Source organism: Rousettus aegyptiacus, unplaced genomic scaffold (genome assembly GCF_014176215.1).
Source record: "Rousettus aegyptiacus isolate mRouAeg1 unplaced genomic scaffold, mRouAeg1.p scaffold_m13_p_6, whole genome shotgun sequence".
Classification (NCBI taxonomy): domain Eukaryota; kingdom Metazoa; phylum Chordata; class Mammalia; order Chiroptera; family Pteropodidae; genus Rousettus; species Rousettus aegyptiacus.
The window spans coordinates 56,187,219-56,209,344 of NW_023416309.1; the positions used below are offsets into that span (position 1 = coordinate 56,187,219).

At 41.4% G+C, this 22,126-nt stretch overlaps 2 protein-coding genes across 7 annotated transcripts in view; both read right to left on the reverse strand.

The window, feature by feature from the left end:
- The window catches only part of FAM53B (family with sequence similarity 53 member B), a 101,772-nt gene extending 101,478 nt beyond the window's left edge, over positions 1–294 (reverse strand). The window contains exon 1 of the mRNA XM_036222741.1: positions 8–294. The gene's annotated coding sequence lies outside the window, so the exon portion shown is untranslated. The remainder of the gene's footprint in view (positions 1–7) is intronic.
- A 4,209-nt stretch (positions 295–4,503) lies between these two features.
- Positions 4,504–22,126, reverse strand: part of EEF1AKMT2 (EEF1A lysine methyltransferase 2) — a 30,161-nt gene continuing 12,538 nt past the window's right edge. For 3 of the 6 annotated variants that reach the window (XR_004951390.1, XM_016118490.2, XM_036222746.1), the window contains exons 4-6: positions 20,527–20,634; positions 18,035–18,251; positions 13,473–14,195 (exon numbers count right to left, since the gene is read on the reverse strand). Coding sequence is in view for 4 of the 6 variants with exons in the window: in XM_016118490.2 (XP_015973976.2) it covers positions 14,101–14,195; positions 18,035–18,251; positions 20,527–20,634 (420 nt within the window). In the remaining 2 variants the exon portion in view is untranslated. Of the gene's footprint in view, positions 4,879–13,472; positions 14,196–18,034; positions 18,252–20,526; positions 20,635–22,126 lie in introns of those variants that run through there. The other 3 variants (XR_004951389.1, XM_036222745.1, XM_016118492.2) reach the window with 3 other exon arrangements.

The window sequence follows — 22,126 nt, forward strand, 5'->3', positions numbered from 1 at the left end:
GACTCACCGGTGCTCCGCTGCCCTGTCCGGCGCCACGAGCATTGTTCCCGAAGTCTGCGGGCGGGGGCGGGGAGCTGGAGTGGGGTGCCGAGAGGCCACCTAGGGCAACGCGGGCCGAGGGCCCTCCCCGGACTCTGGGTGTCCTCGCCTCCTCCGTCCCCGCCCCACCAAATGAAACCCGGGGAGGGGAAGTAGACTCCCACGGGTTTGCAAATCAAGGACTGGCAAAAATGTGACTCAACCAGTGTGCCCGTGCCGGACGGCCCCTCTCGCCATGTGCAAAAGCCGCGCCGGCGCCGGCGCCCCCCGCTCCGCAAGCCCCCGCCGCGCACAGAACACTCCGTGACCCGCACCGTGCCCGCGCGGCCGGCCCGGCGGCCGCGGGGCCCCCGCATCCCGGGGCTGGCGGACGCAAACTTCCGCGAACAAAAGAGTTGTCTGCAGATGATGCGGGAACTTCGGGGCGAGCGGGGCCGCCGGGCCCCGGCGCGCGGCGTCTCCGGGCTGGAGCCGAGACGCGCGGAAGGGGCGGCCGGGCGCCGGCGGCCGCGCGCCCGCCCCGGGCAGCGGACTTTCCCGCAGGGGCCGGGCCGGCTCGCGCCCCGGCTGCGCTGACAAGTCTCACGCGTGCAGCCGGGGCGACACTCGGCACCCGGGGGAACCACCCGACCCAACGCGAAACAGGGCGGAAAAAAGGGAGCCGGCAGCGGAAAAGCAGAAAAGCAGAAAACGAAGAAGGAGCCCGCCCGCGCGCGAGCAGGGCGCCCTCCGCCCGCGGCGGGGCGCGCTGGGCGCGGACGCCGCTCGGCCCCGGCCCCGGCCCCGGCCCCGGCCCCGCCGCCCGGCCCGGGTCGCTTACTGTGCGCGGCGGGGCGCTCCGGGCGCGGGCCCCGCGGTCGCCGCCGGCGCTGGCCGCTGGTCCGGGCCGCCCGCCGCGCGCACGCTCGCGCTCCTGCGGCGCCGAGCGCTTTGTAGCGAGCGGCTCCCGGGGACGAGGAGGTCGACTTGTCACTTCCTGAACTGTTCGCAACTCGTCCCCGCCGCCCGCCCCGCCAGGCCGCCCGCGCCCGCCGCCCGCGCCGCGCTGCGCGTCGCTGCGGCCGCGCTGTGCGGGCGGCGTGCAGAGCCGGGCGGCGGGCGAGGGCGCAGTGCGCGCGGCCGCCGGTGGGCGGGGAGTGGGGGGGTCGCGGCGCGCCGCCGGCGGGGCTAGAGGGCGTCCTGCGGGCCGAGCCCGCGCCTGCGAGGCCCCGGGACGCGGGAAGGGGCCCCGGCCGGCGACGCGCCGCCGCCGCCGCCAACGCCACGGCCCGCACCGCGGCGGCCCGCACCCCGGGCCAGGAGCCCCGCGGGCGTCTCCCCCCGCGCCCCCGACTCGAGCCGGGACGCAGAGCCCGGCCGCGTGGACTTCAGACGTCCAGCTTCCGGGTTGCTGCGTTTCGAGGTTTTAAAGAAACGATCGTCTCGGCGGCGTGCCGGGCGGCAGGGGAGGGGGCCCCGTGTTAGTGTCGTCACACTGGGAAAATAAAGGGCTAGTTTCCTAACTCGGGGCGCTGATCGAAATACAGGAATGTGTACTTCAGAAGCCACATCCAAAATATATGCAACTGGTGAAGGAAGGATTTGCGGTTGCTAAGCAGAGGCTGAGCATGTTTCGTTCTGTAACTTAGGATGTTGACTTAAGTTCAGGAATGTAAGCCTGATAGAATAAGCAGAATTTTCATTGTGCGGCTCACCTGGGGGAGGGGAGTTTTCCTTGTGAAGGGAAGCCCTAGATTTCCCATTACTCCTTCCTGTTGCTGTAGGTTATTTTATTGACCTTGTATCCAAAAGATTTTTTAAGGTGTTTTTTTTTTTTAAAGGACTCCCTATGCCTGGTTTGTGTTCTCCTTTGCCAAAAAAACAAAACACCTCATTACTTTACATGGATTGTGTCTGCGCCATTTGAATGGTTCTATTCATAAATCAGGAAACTTTTTCTGTTGCTTCTAGGAACATTTAATTGGTTTTAATCCAACGTTTCAATCCCAGTATCAAACATAAATGAACAAATTAACTTTTTGAGCTCGTGTGTACTTGGGAAACTATTACATTTCATGGCTACCGCTGACATGTTTGTTTCTCATCACACCGGGCCCATTCTTTTTCAGAAAACCATGAGCTAACATCTCCTTTCACACTAATTCCAGTGGTTCTGCTGCAAAATTAGGTTGAACAACAGTCAGGAGAAGGGTGTGTCTATTCATTCAAGTAGGTGATGTGAGATGTAATCAACTCACCCTAAGAAAGCCAAAATGAGCTAATATGCTGAATACTAAGATACTGATATCCTAATCCATAAACACTGCATTAAAACAATATTGTCAAGAGCCAATTTTGAAAGGAGGGAGAACCAAGTCTTTCTAGGTTGAACAAAGAAAAGCAGGGGGATAATCTTGAGAATGCTGGTACATTTCCCTAACGCCACCTTATCAGGGTGTGCTCAGCCTTTGAGAGCTTTAAGGATAGTTTAATTTACTTTTTATTAGGAGGCCTAGAGTGACTCCTGCTGGCAAACATTCAGTTTATTCCTTCAATTACTAGTTCATTGGGTCAACTTAAAAAACAAAATGCAGGGGTCTTAAGCCTGGAAACAATTATTGCAACCATTATTCTTGTTGCTTTCAGGACGATTTTAGTCGCAAAATTCCTAGGATTGTGGTTATGGCAAGCTCCTTTGCTGTAAAAAGCCTCCCTTCCAACCTAAAGCAGCCCGTTTTTCTGGTTCTGAGACTTTTCCAACAGTGTACAGAACTGAAATACCTGTTTAAGAAGCTGTGCTACTATCCAATGAATAGCCTCTTCTCATTTACTTATTTTGACTCTCCAGAGGCTAAAAACATATACATTAAGGCCTGTGGCACTTACCCGTCCATACTATAAACTCTTACCACATTATGCAGTCCTACAGAGAGAACACAACCTCACTCTCAGGGCTATACCACGTAGTTCTTTACAATAAAAAATCCTATCCAAAAGGCTGTAGATTAGAGTTTTGCTCAATTTAGAAGAGTAAATATAAACTCAACTCAACTCTGGATTTAAAACAATGTAAGTGGCAATTGGAAGAAGGAACGTAAGCTGTCTACCTTTGTTCAATCCTAAAAGGTCAAACCCAAATCAAAACCCAATTTATAGCACAACTAGACACCTAAAAACAAATTCATAGGCCAATTTAAGAATAAATTCATAAGTAATCCAAAAATGATCACTTGTAACTTTTCCATTACTACTGACTAAAACTAATCTGGTTAAGCCACAGAACATGCTGGGAAATACGAAATGTAGGGATTACATAGTCTCACTCCAAGACCAATCATAAAACCCAGGGATAAAACCCAGCAATTCTCCCTCTCCTCGAAGCAGAACTACCAAATGAAGGAATGCTCCTGTGTATGGTATGCGTCACATGTCCACTCAAAACTGCCTGGGATTTAAACAGTATCATTCTATAAAAAGAGCTCTCCCCTTCCAAGTTTAAAGCTCTTAAGCAACAGGAGACAAAAAGGGTGTATTTTATTAAGAAAGGGTGTAACCAACTATAACTTGTATCAACAAGCTAATAAAAGTATTCACCTAAGCACATTTGTGCAGAGGAGGGTAAAGGTTGGGTTGTGATATGCACTAAGGCGTGGCCTAGGTAGTTAATGGGTGTTTCATTTTTTGTGCCTTTAGAACCAGATAAACGGTTCAAACAAGGAGCTAAGCTTTGAAGTTGGAGTAAGGACCAGTGAATGGGTTGTTTTTCCCATCAAATCTATCTGCGCCTAAGGTTCGAAAAAGAGCTCACCACTAAAAAATAATAAGCTGGTTCGTCTCTGAGAACAACATATTATTCCTTTTAGACTAACAAAGTGAAACATCCAATGTGTTCGACATTGAACCCAAAGCAGGATGCAGATGTGTGTGTATTAAGTCCCTTATTCAGCCTCCAAAGGCACTGCCTCTTTGTTACAACTATTGTATTAAAAGCCAGTCATTCACATTTCACACTATTCTTTCTACATCTGAAAAGACCTTTTTTAAAAAACAGAACCTTTTTAAATTTCTTATAATAGATGACAGGAAGACAGACAACACCAAGATCACCTGAAGCATTTTCAAAGAGATTGGCTACTGACAAGTTAGCAAAATACACTTTGGAAACTATGGAAAGTTTTGATTATAGACAGAAGGCAAAAATCAGAACTTACTATGGGGGCAATTTTCTTACGTGGACTTTGTTAAAAAAAAAAAAAAAGTTCTGTAATTGTTCCCACATCGATGATCCAAGTACAACTAACAGCCCTATGCACATAAGCACATTATAACACACCAATCCTTGTTTTTTCCCCTGTTCTAAAACCTTTCCGCTGATGAAAATGAGTTATATCTATCTGGCTGGAATCTATCTATCTGGCTGGAATCTATCTATCTGTCTATCTAATCTCCATATCCCATAGATACACATACACACGTCATAAAAAATACTTTGGTTCTTGAAGACAGTTACTTTTTGATTCAAGAACTAAATAAAACAAATTTATTTTCATTGAAAAATAACCACCACAGTAAATTTAATGATACCACTCTAACGCCTTCGATACAAAGTGAGAGTTGAAGCAGCTTGAAGGGGAATGCCTATTGAAATCAGTGCATGTGAATCTGCATAGCTTTGTAACCGAATGTCTAGCATCGCCGAGGCAGAAGCCCGCCAGCTGGGGCGGCATTGTGCACCACAAAGTCGGGGTTGTAAGCCTGCGTCCTGAGCACAAACCCTGGTTCCCAAGTTGGCAGGTGCTGAAAACACAGCAAATGTCACGCTTGCAACTCACTGGATGGAAGAGCTCTGGGTAAAGTACACTAAAAAGAACAGAGCAACAGTTAAGACTTAGTTGAATATTACTTTTTTTTATTGCAAAGTTAATAGTAGCTATTGGTGTTAGATGCTACAAGAAAACACAAGCCATAAAAAAACAGACACTAAAAAGTTTATGCATGATAAATAAGCAAAAATAAATATAACGAAGGCTTCTCATTATCTACATTCAAAGTTACTGGCATATGTAAAACTTATCCAACCTATACTATTTTAAATCTAAGATTCAAAAGCATAATTAATTCCTGGCCTTTCCCGGATCTTTTATGATCCTGGCTGCAGTAGACTCTAATTAGTAACACTATAATATGGTTACTCACCCATAACTTAAGTTTGCCTCAGTTACTCCACCAAAAATATAACTAAAAAAGTTACAATATTTTCATACTGCTATACATTGAATTTAATCTAGAAAATATTTCAACAGCACACCCAGACTGAATGTGTTATTATCTTCAAATGAAAACAACGTCCATTTTTTTCTTAAAATATTCTTCAATGGAATTTAGATTTAGTCATTTGAGATAACAGCCCAAAATTTAATTTTTCTCTTCTGTCAACTATCTGCCATATAAGTCACTGCCTCAAGAAAAGTCTATTTTTAACTTGTCTCTAGTGATATGCTCAAAGCTACTGCTATCCTGCCTATCCCCATAAAAATGAAACCAAATGAATTTCATTTTCATTAGGAAGTGAGGAAACTGTTAAACTACATACAGTTTATGATTTCGCAGTTTAAACACCCAATCTGGAGACTGAATCTTTTGAATTTGAAATATCAAGGAAAAAAGGTAGTCTCGGGCTCTGATGTAGAACGTTCCTGGGCGCGGGATGAAGAGCACACGTGCCCTCCATACTGCATCAGCTGCGAGGTTCTTACCTCCCCCCAGCAGTTTGTCAACCTTCAATATTAGCCAAAAGCAGAGCTGTCCCATCAAGCCCATGCCCGCTCTAAGAGGGGGCAGCCTTGCCTGTTTTGCATGTGCATACCTTGCAGCTAACCTGACGCCAAAAAGTAAAGGAGAAGCTGGCTTTCTATCCTAAATACTACTTTACAGCCCCTTCCTCTTAACATGGAACAAAAAAATAACAACAAAAAACTTGATCAAAACCATGTTATTTAACCACTGTACTGTTAAACTGCCTAATTTAAAGTAGTGAAGCTTTGATTATGTTCTGTCGTGACAACATACAACCTTATCGTATTGACCTCATCTCATCCGCAGAAACTTTCTTAAAATGATTCAAAGACTTAAGCTTTTGAGGTCAGCCAGCATTCCTACAGTCATACTAAGCACTCCAAGAATTGAGATATTACCACTTAACCACCAATAAAAAGGTTAAGTAAACAAATCTGAAAACCAAATGCTTTCTAGACTATCATAAACAACTGATTCACTGTGCTTTCCATACTAGATTGTGAGTTCCAGTATAAATGAAGGTCCAATCATATAAACTATGTAAAGTATTACCCAACATCAAATTTTAAAATGCCATTGTGAATGACATTGTTACCATAACTTAGAGCAAGGAAAATAAACAGGACTCACTGATCAAAGAAATCAAATCGAGATAACACAAGATGGAAATCAGTGATAAAATCTTAGCCCAGGCCTTCCTAAATCAGTAAATCAGTAAAAGATCCAAACCCAATTCCACAACTTTCATGAAACCTGATACCAGTCATCTGGGGGACCTGCGTTCAGTTTCCGTGTTAGATGTCACTGGAAATGCCTTGGCGTGCAGACTTAATGAAGAAAGGTGGACCACAGCCTTGGCATTTGTTTTCAATTCAAACGCACCCACATTTAACATTTTCCCCATCACGCCTATCTTTACTACTAAATAATTACCAAACACAATGATCTTAGGTTTGCGGGGAATCTCAGAGTCTGCTGAAATGCAGCATAAAGGGCGATTCGTGAAAATCTGGCATGGTGATTTCTGGTCCATTTCCTAAACAGAAAGGTGCTTCGGGACCAGTCCGATCTAGAGACTAAAGAAGCAGCTGCAAAGGACAACTTTTTAAGAGGTTCTGAAAGGGCCCCCCATTCCGAACTCCCCCTCTCACTCGCTCATCCAGCACTCCTCTCTTCACTCATCTAATCACTCCTGGAATATACATGCCTTACAAGGAAATGAAATGCATTAACTCAGTGACACTGAGGATTAAAGTCCTGAACAATTCACTGTATTAACTCCAATGGGAAGAAGGGGCCCTGGAGAAAAGCATATTTGTTTGGCTTTGGTGTGTGCCAGGCATCCTGCTAAGCCGCTTCACATTTGTTTTTCTCATTTAATATTCACCCTATTACAGAGTCTACACAACTGCTTCTGTCTCCATGATGTCAAACCGCTTCAAATACAAGTACTGAAGGGAAAGCAAGTTTAAATAAGTCTCTACTACACAGTAGGCACTTTGCTAGCACCTTGACGATACTTCAACTTCACTGAGATAAGCAGGAGAGGACAGAGGTACCAGGCTCGAGAGGGGCAGACTCAAGAACTACACTCAGCGTGGGTCTCCATGTGACAGTAGACGGTAAAAGTCTCTAAGCACTGCGACATTAGCGTGAGTGTGCAGTGTGTGTGTGTGTGTGTGTGTGTAGGGAAGAATCAAATTAGGGAGCTCCTTCAGCTTATCACAATTTTGCTTAGGCCCAATGTTGATCTCAATCTTTCTAAACACAAAATAGAAGCTGACTTAACAATTACATGTAAATTTCTGAGTTTCTTGGATAAAACATCTCTATAGTCAAATGAATACCAACTGAATTATCTAATATATATCAATCAATACTCGAATCTAAAGTTTACCAATGAATGCATCACATTTTTAGACTGAAAAACACTCACGTGATTGTTCCAAGTGTTTTATATATGTGCACGTATTTTTTCATATATGTAGATACCTTGGTTTAAAAGAACCATGAAGTGACCTAACAACTGATATTTAACTAATGGAGTATTTATACTCCCCACATATAAAAGAAACCTATTTTGCAGACCCTTCTCTAAACCTCAGATCAATTTCAGCAGTTATTATGGACTGAATGTGTCCCCTCAAAATTCATATGTTCAAGCCCTAAGCCCCAATGCGGTGGTGTGTGAAGATGGGGCTTTGGAAGGGGGTCAGGGTTAGGTGGGATGGCAAGGGTGGGTTCCTCAAGATGGGATTTGTGCCCACATAGGAAGGGACAGCGGAGAGGCCTGCCGGAGCGCGCACCCTCCCTGCAGACTCGCACGAAGGGGGCACGTGAACACAGACGGCAGCAATCCACAAGCCAAGAGACGAGGCCACGGAATGGAACCTATCTTACTGGCACCTTAATCTCTAGACTTTAAAAAATAAATTTCTATAATTTAAGCCACCCCGTCTACGGCAGCCCAAGCTGACTAATTCACGAGTAGAGAAGGACTTGAACTATCACCCACTGCGCTCACTGCAGCAGCGCATACACTGCTCCGCCTACTGAACACCCTTGTTTTAGAGCAAAAAACTAAAGCCAGAAAAGGAGAGCGACTTGCCCAGGTTCCAGTCACCTTTTTCTCCAAAAAATACAATTTCTCTTTGATATTTATTCTATTACTTAACAGATTTTAAATACGAATTGTCTGTTACTGTAAAATAAAAAGAACCAAAATAAATTCCATGTTGAGAAAACAATCTGATATCGTATTTGCTGAAAATTAAATCGTTAAGCGAATGGACTTCATAGCAAAACAATCTTACTTCTGGATAGATTAAGTCTATTATCCAGGCAGAACCAGAGGAAGCCTCAGCTCCCTAAATGAACAAACCTTTGGAGAAGGCAGGCTTATTTCCCAGTGAGATCCAGTAGATGGAATTCCCCTCACAGTTTAATCCAGTTAATTATTTTTTAATTAAAATAATAACCACAACAATTGGCACTTCCATCTACAAAGCCCTCTGGAAAATTCTGTCCTATCTCTCGTACAAATTATATCTTCGATGATTTAACCTGCCTGGCTCGCTTGACGGAACCGGAGCTTTCTTTCCAGACCTGTTACTTCCAGACAGAATAAACTGACTTTTGATGACTGCTTCTCAAAAATGAGCAAATACTACTCTCATTCAAAACAACAGGAGTTTCAAAATAAAAGCAGTTTCACTGAATCACAAATAGACCTCAAAGGTTCTATTAACAAATAACACAACATGTAGTTAGTTTCCGCCCACAATGTCAAGCCTTTCTTCCAAAACTTGCATACAGCTCTTTAATTCGGCCCAGTTTATTTTATTAAATACCATATTATGATTTTGCCCATTCAGATTCCAACTAGGCTTCTTGTTGAGGACATGGGAGGAAAACCTAATTACTGCTGCTTCAGTGCATCTAAATTTATTTCATTAGCAAAGTCGACAGAGTCGGGCTGGATGCTGCGGGAGGCCGGCAGGCCCGGCAGGCCGGACGCGGACGGAACTGCTGTCCTCCACTCTCCCCCTCCCGCCCCCCGCCTCCAAGTCCCATGGTTGGAAGTCATCCCAACGTTTTACATCCCAACATTTTTTTTGGCCAGGATGTACTAAAATTAGATGGGAACAAAGGACTGACATTTTCGTATCAGAGGAGGGGTTCGGAGGAAAATGCGGAGCGGCAGCACCCACTCGCTTCCCCATTTAGCCGGCTCCTCCCGCCTGCTCCCCCATCGTTGGCGCGGCGAGGAAGGAGCCGGCGGGGGGGCTCCAGCCTCCCGGTCCCAGCGCGCTTCAGTGCTGCCCCAATCACGATGGTAATAAACTGCTTCATCTGTAAGGATGTTAATGAAGAATGAGAAACACGGTTCCGGGTCCCCTGATGCAACCAGAGTGAGTACCTTCAAATTTCTTTCTAAGCTCCTCAGATTTTATCCAGGATAATGCTGACTGCTGGTTTCACGTGGAAATTTTCAGGTATTGGGGAAAACAAATGTATTAGACTAGTTTTTCTTAAAAAGCTCTTTGCCGGCTAGCATGCACAATGAAGATCACTCAGTAACATACTTATCATTTCCTGATGCAATAGTAACAATACGTGTTTAAAAATAGAGATACATATTTAAAAATAAACAGAAGAATTTATCATTTCTTCAGAATGAGCCATGTGAAAAATGAAAAAAGTCAATTTTGGTTTTTTATATCTTCCTCTAATGAATTAGGCAAGAAATCTGTGCATATTCCAAGGCCCAACGGATCGCCTGGATGTCCTCCGTGCGGCGGTGTGGACATGAGACTGTGCCCTCTGCGGCCTCTACAGCCCCGTTTTGGAAGTTCTCCACAAAATCAGGATGGTGATATATTCACATCTTGGGAATTAGTCCTATCTTTTTAATTTGGTTTCCCTGGGCCTAACTACAGGGCCACACAGTGACAGCTCCAGATTCGGTCAGAGAAGCCCTTTCAGCGAGCAGTCAGTCTAACGTGCTGTGTTGTAAAGATTTAGAAAACTCAGTAAGTACCGACTCATGCTCTTTTTTTCTGGTTACTGGAGCCCATCTTGACATCTAAGCTGGAAATGAATGATCTTTCAACAACACTCCAGGGAATTCGCTAAGGTCATATTCAATCATTCATTAGGCTTCTTACCCTCGCTTTTCAGGGTCCCACTGCAGAGCTGATTTTATTCAGCATTTATGTAGCCCATGGGCTTGGGTATTTGTCTGCTTAACATCGAGTTTCATTTCTATGCCCCTAACATAGGAATCCATCAATCGACCAAAGAATTTCCAACTATTCTTTTACTTTTCTAACAAATTGCGTGGTTTGTATGAAGAATAAATTAGCATTAATTTTCTTGCATTAACTGTTAATAAAACATGCTCGTGTGCTCCCCTTCTTCTAAGGACATCTCTGTTTCCTGCCTAACCGAGGGAAATGACAAGTTTCCTAATTTTTTCCCCACTATGCAATTGTCCTTCAATCTGCCATGCTCCTCGTCCCCCACAGGCAAGCCCCAGGTAACAGGCAGCCTCCTTCCAGTGAAGCGTTCCAGACAAGTCGCCTTTCAGAGTCCATCAATGACCCCCGCACGTAGTTAGCTGAAGAGGTCACCACGTGGGACACACGACACTTGGCCTCTTGCTCTCACAGAAAGCTGTCTCTGGAGTCCACACTCTCTAGCTCACAGTGCCTGACACAGGAAATCAAACCCAGGTCTCCCCGCAGCAGGAGGATGCCGGCCTGGAGAACAACTGACTTTTTCACATTTGTGCATTTTCTCTTTGCAGGCTACCAGACACATGTGCACAAACATAAATATATAAAATAAAATTATTTAAGAGAACATGAATCAAAGTCCATTAACATAAGCAGGGATATTCGATTTCTTTGCATGTTAATTTGAGGAAAATTATTTCAAAGCCATATAAAACTTAATTACTAATATAGATTCCTTAAAAATTATGGTTTCTATTATACTCTGGATGAATACGATTTAAGGTCAACGTATAGTACTGCATTACGGTATCACAGAAATTTAAAAATAAGTGAATTGAAACATACTACTCGTATAAAGACTAAAAACCTTTTGTATATGTTTACCTCCCTTCCCTCCGCCACCAAATAAATGGAAAATTGCATGCATATCACAGATGAAGACGAAAGGCAAACTCCCTGCTACTACAATGGGAGAAAATTCATTAAAGGACAGTTTGTGCTTATTTTAAAATGGCTTCGGTCAAGCTGCCAAGAGTAGTGTCAGGTTTGATTCTCATATGCATAAATGCCAGTCCCAAAAAGCAACTCTAACTTGTGCACCTGGCTTAAAACAAAATGTTCGGAAAATTTTCTATCTGTTAATTGGTGTAACCGCCCATTCAGGCCTCCAATCCCTTTGGACTTTGCATACATGCTTCCTACCCACAGAAGTGGCCTGCTATGCAGTAATACCGTCATGATGAAAAGCAACAATTCTGTGCAGGCTCCAAAGAGAAATCTCATTTGCATTTCAAACAAGTTTCCCCAAAATAAGTGTCTTTTGGTGAAATAAAATTACAATCCCAACTTCTTATCCAGAGAAAACAGCACTCACTGCATAACTTGCTGCTCTTTTATAACTGCATAATTTCTTTCAGTTATCCACATATTCCTGTGATTTAAGAAAACTAAGTTTAACAGTAACGTATTTATGACTTGCTTCAGTGACTTGGGGCATTTACTCGCCTGGTTTTTAAAGCAGGGTATTATTTGAATATACTAATTTATTGTTAGCATTTATGAACTTTCCATTTGTTCTGATTTCAACCTCCAAAAGGCTGGCTTCCAGCAGGATTAAACTGATAAGAAGAGATGACAACTCCCTTTTCCTGACCTTATCAACAGCTCCAGGATTACTTAAAAAAAAGAAGAAAAAAAAAATCCTTCATCTTTACAAACTGATCAAACATACCCACGTGACAGTCGGTGACCCGAGGAGGGTCTCGACAAAGCCAATTCCAAGCCATCAGTGAATGGAACCCAATGTCTCAGTCTGTTAGCCTGGCGCTTTACCACAGCACATGCCTGCCAAGCTGCGATCCAAAAGAGCGCTCACACACGAGCACCATATTCTAATTCAAGGAAGAATACTGTGGAAAACAGCAAAGACCAGAAAACCATTTCTGTTTCCATGGCGTAAGATTCCATGTCTACTTTGTAAAGTCAACACAATATTTTAAAAAGTTTAATCCCATATTTTTTACTTTCTCACTTTTTACATGTTAAAGAAAATGAAAGCTTTTCTAAAATGTTATCTGTGTTGAAAGTTCATATAAATGTCTTCAGTTACTTTGTGCAAGGCGGGCAGTAATCGTAATGGTTGATTAATGTTGATCTAAATCGAATCACCCTCCCTGCCCCCACTATGGGGCATCAATGAAAATCAAAGCCACGCCACGCTTGCTATAGAGTACATCTGTCAAATGGAAATTCTGTTCATTTAGTAACCCGACAGGGCTAAAACTTAAAAATCATCGAAAAATACATCACTTTAAAAACTCATATTGTGACTCCAGTATTAAAATATTAGCCCAAATACGAAACAGCATTAAATATTAATATACCTTATCTTTTCAAAAACATTAAAAAACTGTTTCTTAGTAATTGGCTCCTAACTAGAACATCTTTGTTCCCGTATCCCTTGGGGCTCACACAGATACATACAGGTGTAGATACAGATATAACTTGTACCACCCTTTCACAGAAGAATGACACAATTCCGTTCCGGATGAGACGAGTCTTCTAAGACAAGCAGGGAGACGGTGAAAGAATGCAGGGCGGCGCACGTCCCCACAGTCCTCAGATCAACACCATCGCCAGGAGCTGCAGGGCTCCCGACGACGGCCCCACTTCTCTGCCAGGACTTTCTAAACGCCGGTTGTAGTTCTATACATGCCATAAACGCAGACTTGGCATCTGGGAGGCAGACTATCTCGGGGAAGAGAATGGGCTTTAGCGTCAGACCCAGAGAAGAAGCCTGGTTTCATCCTGTCCTAGCTGTTTGATACGCAGAAACAGGAATAAGCCACACACACCTGGAGAAGACGCTGGGAGGACCAGGAAGACAGTGCCGCTGAACATCAAGCTAACGCGAACAGTACCTCTCTTGTCTTCCTTCTACTTTATTTACCCTCATGGTGTGTAAAATCCCATCAGCCACAAAATACAAGCTCAATTATTTGTCAACTGATATATTTATCTGATTTTAATTATTTACATGAACGTTGGAGGATTTTCTCAGATATTAATTTTTAAAAATAACCACCATTGAACCAAAATTAGTATGCTTATTATGTTTCACAAATGCTCTAATAAAACACTGAGAAAGTCGTTTTGCTTATTATTCTGGCCCTGGAATAGTTTGGTCAAATCTTCATAAAGAGCTATATCCAATTCAATTTTACCAAGGCACAAAAATGAAGAAATACATGCTTTCTGTAAATTCATTTACTGCTTTAAAGTTTTCCACTGTTCAGCAGTTACAGGAAATTTTTCAACCAAAAAGAAAAATATTTACATTTCAAATACAAAAGAAATTTTAAATTACTCCTGGCTGATCTCTAGAGCCCCACCACTTACATGCTCGTGACTTTTTTTTACCAGCCCTTTATGTCTGCACGTGCATCCTGTGTACTTACTAAGCATTTATTTGCACTTGCATTTTCTGTGTCAGGTGCACTTTGATGTAGAGCTGCTTTAAAAGCTAACTGAATTTGTCCAGGGAGAAGCCTCACGTTTTCTGGAAAACCAACGCCGCCACACTGCTCCCAGATCCACCTCCGAAGCTGAACGTGGGTGTCGGCAGCTCTTCGAGAAGTTCAAATCCTGTCAGACGAAATTAAAATACTCTTATTAGAGATTAGATCTCACCGTCAAGAGACGTTGTATTAAAAATATACTTTTGAATCCCTTATAAAACTATGTGATTCCAAACTGATTTGTGGCTCAATTTTATGATTTTTCAATTCTACTGTACTTACACACAATGTGTGTACACCCCAAAACACTTTGAACTGAACAAGAAACAGACAAGACTAAAAACGAACTGCAGAAAAGAGGCCTTCTCTCCATCCATGCCCCGTTTCCTCCCCACCCCGTTTCCCACCTCTGCACCCCTGCACCTCCTGTGGCCTCCTCCGCCAGCTTGTTGGTGGGAAGCGGCCACCATGTCCCCACCAGGGACCAGGCACTGCTGAGGGCTTTGTCTGCAGCAACGCCGCTGACCCCATCACACGCCAAAGCACTTAATACGGAAAGGTTAATAACATGGAAGTAACAATAAATCTGTAAAATGAAAAGTTCTGGAGATGGCTGGTAGTGATGGTCGCACAACCACATGAATGTACTTAAAGCCACAGAACTGTGCGCTAAAAAACGTTTTAATGGAAAATCTCATGTTATGTATTTTTTACTGCAATAAAAGAATTTGTAACCAAAGAGGAAAACCCAAACTGAACTAATGAAGGATCTGGGAAGACAAGGAACTAGTAACCTTTGAAGTAAAGCAGTGTGGTTTAAAAATAAGTAAATAACTTGTATTAAAAGTCCTGGGTTCAAGTCCCAGCTCTACCGCTTACTAGGCGAGAGCTATGCCAGGAAAGCGACCTTACGCAGGATCTGCAGTTCCTACACGAGGATGCTACAGACGCCAATGCCCCATCTAACTTCCAGCAATTCTGTAAAGATCGACATGAGATAATGTGGTGCTTTCCTAAACTATAAAATAAAGTGGAAATTTAACGTTTTATTATTTCGTTTTAAAAAATAAGACAAGGCTAAAAGGTCAGTTATTAACCATGTTTCCCACAGTAATGGACTTTTAGTTTGGGAATTTTTTTCCTTTAGGGGGTATCTACATTTTCTAAGTTTCTACGCTTTGAGCTTGAGGCTCAAATAACTCTTGTAAACAGAAAAAAATGTTAAAAGGGATACATATTATTTCATCACTTGGTCTTTCATACTTTCATCATACATTCTAATTCGTGTTCTTAATCAAACCACTAAATCTTAACAAATAACTAAATGCTAAAATGTTCATTAAAAACCGATCATAGAAAAGTTTTCCAAAGGATAGGTCTTCTAATAACACGATATATTTTAACACTGAAAAATGGAGCCATTGTGGTGGGTACATGAGTACACACCCATATTTGCTTCTGAAATTTTACTTATGCTTAAAATATTTCATAATAAAAATTTTCAAGAGAAAAATGGAACTGTCTGTGAATTTTCCACTACTAATTTTTTAACTCCCTGAACTAACTCTACAGAACTGAAATTATTATATTTCAACAGATAATACACTAAAATATTAAAAATGGTTGTATTCCAGAGATAGATAACAAATGATTTTAATTATGTTAATCTCTATGCTTACATGTTGGGGTTGACATTTTTCAATATTTTTCATAATGAATCTGGATTACTTTTGCAGTAAAATAGGATTTGGTGGTTTAATTTAGCAGTTGTAAGAAAGTCAAGTTCCTTGGACATCAAATGAGAACACCCTAACACCTGGCAAATGTTTCAAGTAATCCTCACCAAGACATGTGACACCACAAAATGTTTATACAAAAGAGGCTATAAAGGAAAAGTGCAAGCTTCATTTCAACGGTTTTATAAACATTTATGTTTCCAACAAGGAAAGAGGCAAAGAACCCTAAGGGATTGGTGAAGTGAGCTTTACTCTATGCAAAAGAGACCGTGGAAGCCAAGCTTGAGATGCCAGTGACAAGAGCTTCGGCAGTGACGGGTGGCGGTGTGTCCTGCCAGTGTCCCGGACCCGGCTCCAAAACCACTCTGAGAGGCATGCCTCGAAGTACTCCGGTGTATGTAATTACTTCTTTAACATTCCTTGTCATAACGTTTCACTTATTTAAATTCTGTTTTAAGCTCTAAAAGTGAACACGAGTCAAAGAATTTACTCAGTAGTTCTCAGACACAGACACATTTTTAAGCACTCTTTACCAGGCTAAAGTCTGTTCCTCATTATCAAAGACAGACAAATATGTTTTTGTCTGGTGGTTCCAGGAGTAAGAGAGAAAGAACACCTGTATTTAAAAACCAGGAAAGGAACCTGCTCTATGCAGTGTAACTCCGAGCATTTATTAAAAGTGTCAAGCTTCAGGAAGAAGGAACGACTATTGACACGGGGCCTCAACAGTTCTAAAGGAAACAAATTTAACATGGAAGATAATAAAATTAATGGCATAAAATAAAAGACAATAAATCACATATAATTCTAGTTTTCCAGAGGCAACAGTAATGAAGCCCCAGGCTCCCATTTCAAGCCTCAAACTCTTCAGGTTTTACGTTCTGTAACCTGCCAAAGCCACTGCACGCACACAAAAGGGCATGTGTTACGGGTTCTCCCTCCTACTGCCTGGTCCCTTATTACCAGCGAGAAAACAAACTAAGATAAAATACATGCAGTATGGTTACAAATTCATTTCCCATTAGCTTGTGACAAGTGAAGTTTACAATTTAACCACAAATTTAGTACCATATCATTTATCAATACTCCACCCTGAAAATTCCTCAGTCCTTTCTATAACTTAATCCTAATCTGAAAAGGATTCTAAGGAAAAAACAAGCAAATATCTAGTTATAAATTCTCCAAATACTTTCCCAGAAATGCCTGTGCACTGCACAAATAAACTGGCAGGTGAAATGTTCCTTCAAACAGGCAAGGAACAGTACGGCAAGGAACTCGAACTACTTGTGTACAGATTATCAAGTCCTGATTCTCACAAAATGCTCACTGTGCAGACACAGCACTTATTACATTTTACTCATGACACAAAAAAGGATCCTGTCTTGGCACCAAAAATCTTGAAAAAGGTAGAGATTTCCTCAAGAATAATATTTCTATTATCAAGCCTCTACATTTTGTTTTTGTGCCGTGAATCGTTCCATATACCCTGAAAAAAAGAAGACAAATCCTAAACATCTAAATGATCACTAGCAAGATGAAGTATCTTTAAAATTAAAATTCTAGGGGCGACTCCACACGTCTGCTTTACACGCAGAAGGTCCCGGGTGCACCCCCCCGGTGGAGCCACGGGCCAGGCCCCAGGTGCGCCAGGCCCCCCGAGTGCACCGGGTGCGTACCCCAAGCGTGTAGGGGGAGATGCTCCGCCTTCAGGGATCCAGCTCTTAAGAAAAAGACAGCAATATCCATAGGTCATGAGTTGGAAGTGGGGGGCAGGGGGGAGATTCAAGAGGGGAAAAAAAATTAAAATTCTCATAAGACTTTAAAAAATACTACTTCCATTTGCATTATTACTGGTTACTACTACTACTGATCGATTACTAGTATATACTGTGCGCTAAAGTCAGAAGCACAATATATGCGCTTTGTTTGTTTCTCTAACAGATTATACAGTTTAAATGAACTTAATTTTTATAGACTCATAAATTTTAGTACTTAACTGCCAGGATTTCTTGGAAATTTTTAAAAAGGAATCTGGATCTCAACCAATATTATTTCTTTGTGCTTTGCATATACAGTAAAAAGTATTACAAAGGATATTAATAGAGATGAAAAGCAGACAATTCTCACAAACAAGAAAGTAAAATGCTACATAACACCAAGAAAAAAAATACCTACTTAAGTGCATTAAACCTGAGGTAGGCGCACATTTAAACAACATGTAGCCAGTTACCTTCACTGAATTCATCTAGCAACTCCTCCTTGGTCCAATTACATGACGTTATTAGAAAAAAGCCTTTCACATCCAACACTCTGGAGAGAGATTTCACATACTGCTTCCTCTTCTCAGCTGCCCCGTCAGGATTAAGGCTTATGGCATCAAATGTCCCTTTGTCAATGCAAACGTGAAATCCAGACAGCTTTGTGGAAAGATTCAAAAAGTCTTCTACCTATATTAAAAATCAATGTCTATGTGAGAACAATTAACACACGATCTTTACTGAATTTAAGTGACAATCTGTAAAAAGTTATAGATAAAAGGACCCATTCATTACGATGGTATTTTACATGTAATAAACATATTTTCAACTTTATAGCTAACTTTTATGTGCTTCATTCCAAGATCATTAAAGCTAAGATTAGTAAGACTGACAGAGTTTCCTGGACATTCCAAATCTCTACAAATTTGGAAACAAATCAAAGCCAGGTGTGCTGCCTAACAATGCCGGCACATAACAGAGCTCATGGGCCTGGCTCATGAAAAAGCTTTTTGGGCAAAAAGTAGAGTATTTGACCTATTCTTAAAAATGGCAAAAATTATCTGGAACTCAAACAGGTCACTGGAAATTAGAAGATTTTCACCTGATATTACTGGTTGTATGATCTAAAATAAATGTGGTACACAAAAGTTCTTCTACCTTGACTCAGCAGCTTACAAAGCAAATGATATAATGAATAAGAAATCAAATGACTGTTTAAACTGTAATTACTTAACTTTATAAATATCGTTCACTTTAGAATTTAGAAAGTTATATATCAACACCTCATTCTTTTTTCATTCATTTTCAATAACCTACTGATAACATTATAACAATCTGAAATAGTTCACTGCCTCAATTTCATAAAATATTCAAAATTTGCCAATAATACTAATTCTGAAAAGCTACCTTGAGAAAGTACACAATTAGCTGATGATTAGTCACACGAACTTAACAAAGTCACCGTAAGCAGTGTATTATCTGAAAATCCCTCATCGACGGGGCTCTTACATTCACATCCACTGGAATGTACGTCTCCCCCTCCCCCGCACCCAAGTGCTCCTCACACTGGAAGTAAATCATGCCTACTGCTCTCAAGAGCAGAGTTTGGAGGCGTTCCTATCCTAAAAGCCTGTGTGAAAGTACACATTTATTCAACAAATATTTCGCAGACACCTATTATATGCAGGGACTTTTCAGGCTCCAGGAATATAACAGCAATGTAACAGTTGTATCTTATATTCTCTAAAGGGAAAAGCAAATAATAAATCAGCTAAACAAATAACTTCAGATAAAGTAATATGAAGAAAATAAAAACAGAATGAAGACAATGACTGGGAAGAGAAAAGTCTTAGAAAAGGTGGTCAGAAAAGGCCTAAGACCGTAACACCTGAACAGAGCTCTGAAAGATGAGGACAGCCAAACGAGCTAAGGTCTGAGGCAAGACTGACTACTCTATGCTGAGAACAGCACGAGGACTGGAGAACAACAGGCTTGCCGTGCGTCAGGAACAGAAAGCCGGCCAGGGTGACTGCAGCGTTCGTGCTAGAGAGGGCACAAGGAAATCGACGAGGGCTCTGGAAGGCTGGGTGGGTTCAGATCCCACTCTGGATGCAGTGGGGTAGCCCTTGGAGGCAGGTGAGCAAAGAAGTCCCAGGAGTTGATTCTCATTTTAAAAGAGAAGTCTGACTGCCCTGCGGTCATGGACGTGGGAGCAGCAAGAGTAGAAATGGGAGGCCACGTAAGAGGCCACTGCAGTCGTCTAGGCAGGAAACGGTGGTGGCTTGGACTTGGGAGGTAGCAGTGATATCAAGGAATGATCATGTTCCTCATATGCTTTCGAAATAAAACCAACACAAATGGATATAAGATTTAAAAGAAAGAGAAGGATCAAGGATGACTTCTTGGGTTGGGGTGAATGTAACTGGTGAATGAATGGTGATCTCATTAACAGATACGGGGAGGAGGTAGGAGATGCAGGTTTAAGGGGGAAACTGGGAGTTTCATTTTGGATTGAGATACTACTATCTATCTAAGGGGATCCGTAGAATATAGTTTTTATATAATTCTAGAGCTCAGAGGAAAAGCCTAAGCTAGAAATATAAATGCAAGAGACATCATCTCCTCAAAGATCACAAAAATAAACTAATTTATCACTTTAGGCGTTTACGACTTTTTGATCTAGTTATCCCAAAGTTAGCTATTATTTGTATCTGTCTGCAATCACCAGAGGTAGGTGGAGGGAATGAACATGCGTGCTCAAGCGTAAGAAGAAAAAATAACTTCTCCAAGCTGACAAGACTCGAAATTTTAATAGTTACCTAAAAATATTTCATTTTGGATTACTTATGATTGATCCTTAGTTTGTATGAGTCCAGACGATGTCAGAAAATTAATATACTTTAGAAACATTTAAACTTTATAACATATTAGAAATAAAAATGTTATAGTAATGTCAATTAGTTACCTTCAACTTAATGTTAGATAAACCTTCTTTCTCTATAATACTTCCAGAAAGCTGTATTGCAGAAGGAGAGTAATCGATTCCAGTAATATCAGAAAAACCAAATTTTGCCTAGAGACAGAGAATTTTATATTTTAGTTTTAAAAAGTTTTAATATACTGTTTTGCCTATGAAATAAAATATCCCTTTAGGACTGGGGCTGTTTCATTTTTTTTAACAGATCAAGTAACCTATACCATCCAATAATCACAAGCTTAAATTTTATTGCAGAATCTAAATAAAACTAAAAGTTTACATTTATATAATGTGACAATTCATTGCTTTTATAATATTTGATTTCTTTTTCAAAATTCATTTTCTCAAAGACAATGAGAATACTTGCATGCATAATATTTCTGCCCTCAAGCAGAAAAATGTAGTATTAACTTCTGATGTTGATACGCTAATTCACACAAAAATGTCATAAATTTTATTTAACATGATTAAGTTATATTAATAAATTAAATGTGTATATAATAAGTCTCTGATTTAATTTTTCCTTCAATTATTAATAATGTAACTCTCCAACAACCATGTGATTATCAATCACCTTACATATGCATAGTATTTTTGTTTTTGAAGTAATTTCATACATTCCAATAGATATTTAAAAATAAAACCTGCGAGGTAGGTTAAGCAGGTATGAATGCCTCTACAGAGTTAAAGGAAGCTCAGTGGACTGAAGAGCTTTGAGACGGAAGCTGAGTCCCAGCCATTCACTAGCCACGTGAACCTCAGGGTGTCCAGCTCCTGTGGCAAAGCGCGACGGCTTCTGTTCTTTGCTCTCACCCCCTAACTATGCTGAACATCTCAGACGAATCGGGCTGAGGTAATCGCAAAGGAAGTCTACAGAAGAAGGTGAACGCACAGCGTAGCCTGAAATTCTCTTCCTGCTCTTTACAATTTACTTAATGATTACTTCCTTCAAAACTTAATCTACTCTGACCCCATCAAGACTTACCCAGACTTTTCAGCCCTGTGACTGACTCCTAACCTAAAGTCACAGAACATAGCAATTATTTCCAAAAAGCATTTTGTTCCCTTTATTTGTAATCTTAAGGTCTAATATCTCTTCTTTGATGCCAACCTCCTACTCTTCCAAGCTGTTTCCATACACTCTGAGGTCTTCATTTTTTTTACCTTTTTCCTTTAATTCCTTCTCTATTAGACCTAGAACACAGGACAATTCTACTAATTGACTCTTACCAATTCTCTCTTCTCCCACGTTTATTCTTCTAAAAGAACTTATAAAAATCATATGTAGATATTTTAGGTTTATAGAACAATCATCCAAAGCCTCAAAATATCTCCCAATATTTTTCATGCTTAATTTCTGGCTCTCGGTGAAAAATAAAAAGACATTCAAGGAAACAATAAATAACCAAAACCAAGGGGAAAAACTGAAATTAGAAAAAGACCCACAGAAGATCCAAACAATGATAAACATATTTTCGAACAACTGAAATGAATAACAATTTGGAGGATTTGGCAGAGAATTGAAAACTGTAACAAAGAACCAAACAAATAACAAATGAAAAATGCAATAATTAAAGAAAGTGAAAGG